General features: G+C 38.4%; 1 protein-coding gene across 1 annotated transcript; it reads left to right on the forward strand.

Annotated features, from left to right (window-relative positions):
- Positions 1-257: 257 nt before the first annotated feature.
- LOC136400738 (T-cell surface glycoprotein CD1b-like) lies at positions 258-8,679 on the forward strand. The gene is made up of 6 exons (XM_066377886.1): positions 258-362; positions 661-945; positions 2,544-2,822; positions 3,027-3,305; positions 4,965-5,058; positions 7,565-8,679. The coding sequence occupies exons 1-6, from the start codon at positions 302-304 to the stop codon at positions 7,584-7,586; spliced, it is 1,020 nt and encodes a 339-aa protein (XP_066233983.1). The 5' UTR covers positions 258-301; the 3' UTR covers positions 7,587-8,679.
- The last annotated feature ends 442 nt before the right edge of the window (positions 8,680-9,121 follow it).

Genomic DNA, 9,121 nt, shown 5'->3' on the forward strand with positions numbered 1-9,121 from the left:
CTTTTCAAAACTATATGCTGGCTTTTTCAAGGTGGTATAAAGAAAGCTGAGGTTAGGAAGAACAACTGGAAGCCAGGGAAATAAGAAAATATCTGGAAGTCAAGGGCTGGAGTGGAAATGACAGGCAGAGTGGGAGGGTCAGGGTGTAGGAGGCACAACTTTTCTCTGATGTGCAATGTGGATGAGGCAGTCTTCTCCCTTGGAAGAGGAAGTCACTATAGAGGACTGAGGAAACAACGGTTTGCTGAGTTCAGAGATCAAACACCAACTCTAAGAGGCAGAAGTTCTGTCTACCGGTGAAATGCTGCTTTTGCCACTTCTGTTGCTATCAGATCTCATCCCAGCTGGTGACAATAAGCATGGTAAGAGTAACTCTGACCAGAACTCTGGGTGTGGGTGGTCTGGATGAAAGCATGTTGTGCATACCCCTGAGGGTCTGGGCTAGCTCGTCTCCAGCCCTTTTTTTCTATTTTGGAGGCTGAGGATGGAGCCAGAGGTTCTGACACAGGCAAATGTTTCTGCCATTTTGTTCTTGAGACTCTGGGGGAAGAGGGGGGTTCTTTCCTGAATATTTCTGATTTTAATTTCCTTATCCACCCTTCCCCCACCATTCCCTGCTGCTTTTCTCTTTTATTTTTCTTATTCTTCCACTACCCACAGCTTTCCAGTGGCCGACAGCTTTCCAGGGGCCGACATCTTTCCATGTTATCCAGATATCATCATTTGTCAATAGCACCTGGGAACAAAATCAAGGTTCAGGCTGGCTGGAAGATTTGCAGATTCATGACTGGGATAGCAACTCGGGCACTGCCATTTTCCTGAAGCCTTGGTCCAAGGGCAACTTCAGTGATGCAGAGGTGACAGCGCTGGTGGAGATAATCCAAGTCTATTTCATCGGATTCACTCGTATAGTACAGGATCACATCAGTGAATTCCAGTTGACATGTGAGTGCAGTCCTTTGATTTGGGGAGATTACCAGTGATTTCTCTATCTCTCTCTCTCTCTCTCTCTCTCTGTTCATGCTGCTGCACCCCAGGATCTTTCTGTCCTCCTTCCCAGTTTATCCAGCTGTACACACACACTTTTGTAGAGCAGTCTCCATTTTAGACTCCATACCTCCACATAGTATTTCAGACTCTTCCTGCTTCTTGCATTCTTATCTGATAAAGAACCCTCTTTGTTTGTGTATAACTTTTTATCTTAAACCCCAAGCAAGAAGCAATCACTTTTCTTGCCCTATCCCTGAGTGAACTAAAGTGTGACTTTCTTTGTTCCCAATCCATCTTCTCAGGCATCTCCTGCCTGCTCCTCCTCTCAATGTAATTCTCCCATTCATCCTGGAATGTGTACTTCCTCCTGACTTTACCACCCTGCTCCTCACATTACCCTCTTCTTTCTTCTCACTCACTGTACTTTATTACAACAGGCCTTCCCCACCATTTATGACATGTGTACTTGTCCCCTGTTCTCTTCTTAATTAAAAGTCTCTTCAAATAGCCCTGGCTGAGTAGCTCAGTTGTTTAGTGCATCATCCCAAATGCTAAGGTTGCAGGTTCAATCCCAGGTCAGGGCATATACAAGATTTATACAACGAGTGCATGAATGAATGGAAAACAAACTAATGTTTCTTTCTCTCTCTCTCTCTCTCTCTCTCTCTCTCTCACTAAAATCATCAATCAATTAAAATTTTAAAAATTACAGTCTCTGAATACAGTCATATACCACTTTACATTGAGGATATGTTCTGAGAAATACATTGTTAGACGATTTTATTGTTGTGTAACTATCAAAAAGTGCACTTAAACAAACCTAGATAGGATAGCCTACCACCCACCTAGGCTATATGGTATATTTTATTGTTCCAAGTTTATAATTCTATACAGCACATTACTGTACAAAAAATATATAACATTAAATGAAGCAAAAAATAAAAGTATCCCATCAAGATGTGCAGTAAACGAGAGAGGTATAAGGCTATTGCCGGTCATATTGTTGCATTCTTGTAATGCAACAATAAGAGAAAAAGTTATACACAAACAAAGAGGGTTCTTTATCAGACAAGAATGCAAGGCATATTGTTTCATAGCAAACTTGTCTTTCTGTAAATAGGAAGTGTACATTCTAAAATAACAATTAAAAGTATAATAAATACATAAAATAGTAACATCATTTATTATTATTATCAAGTGTTATGTACTGTACATATTGCATTGTTATTCTGATATACCACTAACAGCAAAATGGGTTTGGTTAAGCCAGCATCCCCACATACACATGAGCAATGCACTATGCTATTATGACGGCCACGATGTGACTGGGCAAATAGGAATTTTTCAGCTTCTTAAGGAACTACCCTTTTGTATGTAGTTTGTTGTTCACTGTAAAGTCATTGTGGAGCACATGACAGTACTGGATAGGTTTTTGACTCATTTCATGTCTCAAAACTTTCTCCCCACTCAAATCCAAAAGTCTAGTTTCTTTCTTCATCCCTTTTCTTCTTGTTAGCTTTTAATATCTTTTTCTTTGTTTTTCTTCAATCCAGATCCCTTTGAGGTCCAGGGTATAGCCGGCTGTGAGCTACATTCTGAAGAGATCATAGTAAGCTTCCTGAGGGGAGCTTTGGGAGGAGTAGATTTCATGAGCTACCAGAATGATTCATGTGTGCCTGCCGCAGAGGGCGGCAGCAGAGCACAGTGGTTCTGTGTGCTTTTCACTCAATACCAAGGTCTCTCTATTATTTTAAAGAGACTCCTCTTAGACACCTGCCCTCGATTTCTCTTGGGGGTTCTCGATGCAGGGAAGGCAGAACTGCAGAGACAAGGTAAGTCCTTTTTCTCTCCAAGACTTTTCTATTTCACTTTCCACTACCTCTTTAAATTCAAAGGTGGGGGTTCCCTAAGAAGAGAGAGGCTTTGTCAATAAATTATTAGAATTCAAATTTACTGTCCAAACTTCTCAGTTTATGAGTACTTATGCTCTAGATTAGAGTTATAAGGTGACACTGTCCTGCTCTTTTCTATCCCAGAGAAGCCTGAGGCCTGGCTTTCCAGTGGCCCCCCTCCTCTGCCTGGTCATCTGCTGCTGGTGTGTCATGTCTCAGGATTTTACCCCAAACCTGTATGGGTGATGTGGATGAGGGGTGAGCAGGAGCATCCAGGAACTCATCAAGGTGACATCCTGCCCAATGCTGATGGGACATGGTATCTCCGAGTAACCCTGGACGTTGTGGCTGGGGAGGAGGCTAACCTGAATTGCCGAGTAAAGCACAGCAGCCTGGGAGGCCAGGACATCGTCCTCCACTGGGGTGAGAAAGAACTGGCCCTGGCCGGATATAGGAGGAGATGGTCCACAAACATGGAGGGAGGGGCAAGCAAATGGTGAGACTTAGTGAGTGTGACTGAGAAGCAAGGAAAGAGGGAGGAAATAAAAGTAAAAAGGAGGAAAAACAAGAAAGAGAAAGAGGGAGATGAACTAAGGCAGCAATTTTCAACTGGTGTGCCACAAGAATTTTGAAAACATGCAACACCTCAGGGGCACTGAGCCCTTTTCCCTTAGAGCAGTGGTTCTCAAAGTGTGTGCCATGGTGCACTGGTGCACCCTAGAAGATTTCCAGGTACGCCCTATGTGCCTGTTGGGGACCAGAAAACCAACAGGGTTTTTTGAGTTTAGGTTTTGGGGGGACAGAGATATGGGGAATTGGCTGTAAGCTGACAGTCTGCCCAACCCCCCACCTCACTTGCCTGATTAGGTTGCAAAAGGCTGTTAAGCTGTGGTGCTGAATTGTTTACACTACCCTCACGTTCTGGGAAAGACTGGAGGCAAGTTTCTTTAATCCTTAGTTTGGTGTAAAGTTAAGATGATATGTATGTTGGAGGTTTTGGATTGATGATTAAACATAAAAAATTGTTTCTTGAAGCCTTTTGGATTTCTATAAAAGAAGAATATGTGGCAATATCTAAAAAAGGTTTGAACATTTTACTACAATTTCCAACATCTTATTTATGTGAATTAGGATTTTCTGCCCTCAACACAATTAAGAGTAAAAGGAGAGGAATTCTTCAATGTATTGATGAGGAAATGAGAGTTTGCCTTTCAAATATATGCCTAAACATTAAAGAAATTGCTAGGCTCATGTTTCTCATAAACACAAGAATGAAAAAACTTAACACATTTGTGCTGGGACCTGCTGAATTTACTAAATCTTACTAAGAATGTATCTATATATTTAAAAAGATAACTTTTTTGTTGTTTTTTTATTTTTTATCCCATCTTTTTTATGAATTCTAAAATGCACAACTCAAAAACTGTAACATAAAAATGTTTTTAATGTCAGAATAAATTTAATTTTGTATTTGTTTCATTTAATTACCATAAAAGTATGCTTGGACTTTATATATATATATATATATATATATATATATATATATTTAAATAGTTACTTAATTATTATAACATATTTCTCAGAACTTTGTATATAGTGCACCTACAATTATTTGTAGAATTTTAAATGCACCCCAACTTCAAAAAGTTTGAGAACCACTGCCTTAGACTATCAAATAAAAATGGCAACAGCCAACACAACAATAGCTATGCAGAGTGAATAAGTAAAAATGTTATCAATTTCTTTTGTCACATCAGCAAAAAATATAATATATATATTTGGTAGGCCACAGAATTTTAGTAATTTTGTGTGTGCCATAAGATGAAAAAGGTTGAAAATCACTCACTTAAGGTATAAACGAGGTAAGAATCATGGACCTATAAATTGGGTGATGTGGGCAAGAAGAAGTAATAGAAGATAGATATAGACTATTGTGTTAGAGAATCTGAGAGGGGAAGTTGGCTATGCCTTTACATCAAAGCCTGTGAGTGATGGAGCTGACACTCAGGTGAGCAAAGGAAGGGCAGGAGACTCAGGAATGGCTTTTGCAGTGACATCTGTGTGTCTTCTCCCAATTGTCAGGACATTCCACTGCCACCACGGTGATAATTTTGGCAATAATATTTCCCACCTTCATTCTTTTGATATGTCTTGCATTATGGTATTTGAGGCGCCGGTAAGTTTTTAATATCTTATTTTTCTGTCCACTTCCCATTCTTTTATACCATTTTTATTTATTTACATCATTTTTAGCCTCAATCTTTCTTCTTTTCATTTATTTTTTTTAATTTATTGAATTAACATGGTTAACCTAACCGTACAGGTTTTAACTGTATAATTCAATATAACACCATCTGTACTTTGCATCATGGTTGAACCTCCCCCCAATAAATTCTCTTTCCACCCACCTTCCCCTCCCTTTGAACTCCTTTCTCTACCACCACCCCCCTTTCCCTCTGGCCATTGCCATTTCATTGTCTGTATCTATGTGTTATGTGTTTATGTTTTGGCTAATCCTTTTGCCTTCTTTGATCCAGTCGGTCTTTGCAGCTGTCCATCTGTTTTCTGTGCCCATACTTCTGCACTTTCTCTTCACCTCCCTTCTATCTATGTAAATCTATTTTTTTAACTGTGGTAAAGTATACATGACATGAAACTTATTCTCTTAGTCATTTTGAAATGCATAGTTTAATTGTATTAACTACATTTCCATTTTTGAGCAATCAATCTCTAGTATTCTTTTCATCTAGAAAAGCTAAAACTGTATACCCATTAAACAACAGCTTGTCATTTTCTGGTCATCTAGGCCCAGACAACCAACATTCCACTTTCTGTCTATTTAAATTTGACTACTCTCCATACCTCATGTTAGTGGAATCAGCAGCATGTCTTTTTATAACTGGATTATTTTATTTAGCACAATGCACTTACATTTCAGCTTTGTTGTAGCATGCGTCAGAATTTATTTCCTTTTTAAAGAATGCTAATATATTCTACCATATTTACCATATTTCCTCATGTATAAGATGTACCGTTTCTCAAAAAAATTGGGGTCTAAAAACTGAGTGTGTATCATACAGTGGTTGTAGATTTTTTACTTGCATTTTCTGTTTTTTTGTGCTTGTTGTCTTTGCACTCATTGTTTCGCACTTGTTACCAATATATTATGGTAGGTTACATTTTGCCATGTTCTGCGCAGAAATGGCTCAGAAAAATATTTTGTACAGTGCTGAATTCAAGTTAAAAGTGATCCAGTTTGCAGAAGTGAATGGAAATTATGCTGCTGAACATAAATTTGGTCCTCCTCCAACTGAGGAATCAATCTGAGACTGGCTACGGGAAGAAGAAACCCTACTGAAAATGCCAAGGCAGAAGAAAGCCATCAGAGGCAAGTCAGCAAAATGGCTTGATTTAGAGAGGGAAGTGAAGATATGGATCAAAGAGTAAAGGGCAATTGGAATTCCTGCATCCACAAAGATGGTTTAGCATCGATCAAGAAGAATTGCTGATAAAAAAGAAGTTACTGATTTCAAAAGAAGACACAATTGGTGCTTCAGGTTCATGAAACAGAATGGACTAAGCATGCATACTCACACCAGACTTGCCCAAGTTTCCTGAAAGCTATGAGCAGAAGGTCCTTGAATTTCATCATTTTGTCATTCAATGTCAGAAGACACATCAGTTTGCATTGGGACAGATTGCAAATATGGATGAAGTCTCCCTTCAATTTGATTTCCCAAGTAACAGAACCGTTGATAAGAAAGGGGTGAAAACTGTAACTGTGAAGACAAGTGGACATGAAAAAAGCCATTATACAGTTGTTCTAGCTTGTTGTGCCAATGGAACCAAGCTTCCTCCCATGCTGATTTTCAAATGCAAAACAATGCCAAAAGAAGACATTCCTCAAGGAGTGATTGTCCACATTCATGACAAGGGTTGGATGGTTCAGGATGGGATGAAGATCTGGTTTGAGAAAGTTTGGAGAAGAAGATCGGGTGGGCTCTTATGCAAACCTGCCCTATTAGTGCTTGATCAATTTAGGGCACAATAACAACAAAACACAAAGAAGATTGCTGCAGAGCAAAAAACAAAATTTGCCATCATACCTGAAGGCTTGACATCCCAGCTCCAATCACTTGATGTCTGCATTAACAAACTTTTCAAAGCTGCCATGGGAGACCAATGGAACCAATGGACAATTTGACACTAGCAGGAAAAGTGAAGAAATCAACTATAGGAGAAGTTTGTACAAGGCTGAAAAGATCCTGTGATAAAATCAAGATTGAGATCGTTGTCAAGGCATTTAAGAACTGTGGCATTTCATATGCCATAGATAGAACTGAGGATGAGGCAATATATGAAGATAGTGATTCATCATCAACACAGAGAGGACAAGCTAATGGGAATTTTGACAGTGATGAGGAGTTGGTTGAATTTTATGATGAATAAAAACTTGAGTTCAATAACTTTATGTAATACATTTTTTTTTCAAATTTCAGCCCCAAAATTAAGGTACATCTTATACATGGGGAAATACAGTATGTAATATGTTTGTTTATCCATTCACCTGGCAATGGACATTTGGGTTGATTCCACCTTTTGGTCATTATGAGTAAGTCTGCTGTGAAATGGCTGTACAATTATGTCTTATGTAGAACTAAAATTGTTTGTGTTCTTAACAGGTCATATCAGGCTATTCCATGAGATTTTATCAAGTCTCCTTTCCCATTTGAAATATGTACCCAGAAGACCAGAAGCTCAAGTTGTCAGCCCAGGAATCAATCTCGTCATAGTTAATAAATTAATTATCACATTTGATCAAATCAGTTCTCATAGGTTGTGAAATATATATAATTGATACACTAGCAGAAGAAAATTTAAAACTATGAATTTATTATAAGATGCTATCAATAGTGGACTCCATCCAGATTTCATAGTTGTAAGCTATGAAAAAAAAAATGTGTCTCAGAATAAATAAAGTATATATAGTCCCTGACTTACAATAGTTTTACATTATAATGGTGTAAAACAATCCATATTTAGTAAAAATGGTACTTGAATTTTGATTTTTTTTTTCCTGGGCTAGGTATGGGCTTATGATGCTAGGCAGTGTCAATGAGCCTAACTCCTAGTCAGCCATGAGACCATGAAGATAAACCATTGATAATCTACTGAGTGTTTATTTTGTTAGATGATTTTGCCCACATATAAGCTAATGTGTTTTGAACATGTTTAAAGAAGGCATGGCTAACTGCACTATTCAGTAGGCTAGTTGCATTAAGTGCTTTTTTGACATACAATATTTTCAATTTACAATGGATTTTTTGGCATGGAATGCCATAATAGGTCAAGGAGCATTGGTCTCCAATTTAATGGTGACATAGCTTTGTCTTCCTACTGTAAAAAAATTTTTTTTGCTTGTTCTGAAATAATATTTGTCAATGTAAGCTAACTAAAATTATGTTAGAAGTATTGTGTTTGCAGAGATACTGATCATTTTTAATATAATTTTTTAGTCTCTACATGGATGACTTTCTAACCTTCAAAGCTCACTTGTGATGATGCTTCATCCTTCTCTAGTACTACAGTGGAAGCACCTTCCCTTGTCTGGTGTCATGCAGAAATCCACCTTACTCCCTGTCCTCAACATTGCATTGACATTATTTTTTTGTACTCATAAATCCCTTGAGCAAAGCACTTGGTCTAAATGAATTCCTGTCAAGATCTTTAACTTGTATATGTATTTGTTCATTAAAAATTATCTGAGTTGTTATAACTGCCATGTTAATGGGTTTTCTCAAAATTATTTTCCTCCTCTTTTTATTTTATTTAGTTGATATTCTCCATTTCCCTCTTATTAAGATATTTTGGCATAGAAAACTGTCAAGGTCGCACAGGTCTTGAATGTGTTTGAACCTGCCAGAACTCATAAGCTTGCTGAGGGGTTTGGACGGGACTTGTGGCAAAGGACAGAGTGCTTATGGAAAGTTACTGAGGTCTATTATTAGTTGTATGGCTAATTGCTTGTAATGAACTTTCACCTTGGGTTATTTGCACAGACATCTGGGCTGTCTATCATGGACTAATTATTGAGTGTTGTAATGGACTCTTGAAGCAGGGACTGTGGCAAAGTGGGGCATTGGTTTCCTTGCTGAGTGGATACACTACTTGTGGACAGTAATAGGAGACCCTGATGGGGGGCATGGCACCTGTGGGGGTCCTTATGCATTTGGAAGCTG

This window comes from Saccopteryx leptura, chromosome 3 (genome assembly GCF_036850995.1).
Source record: "Saccopteryx leptura isolate mSacLep1 chromosome 3, mSacLep1_pri_phased_curated, whole genome shotgun sequence".
Lineage (NCBI taxonomy): Eukaryota > Metazoa > Chordata > Mammalia > Chiroptera > Emballonuridae > Saccopteryx > Saccopteryx leptura.

Bases quoted from the DNA above. Each gene is read 5' to 3' on its own strand.
- LOC136400738 (XM_066377886.1), top strand. From the start codon at position 302: ATGCTGCTTTTGCCACTTCTGTTGCTATCAGATCTCATCCCAGCTGGT. The intron at 363-660 runs GTAAGAGTAACT...CACTACCCACAG, and splicing joins AGCTGGTGACAATAAGCATG to CTTTCCAGTGGCCGACAGCT. The intron at 3,306-4,964 runs GTGAGAAAGAAC...CCCAATTGTCAG, and splicing joins GGACATCGTCCTCCACTGGG to GACATTCCACTGCCACCACG.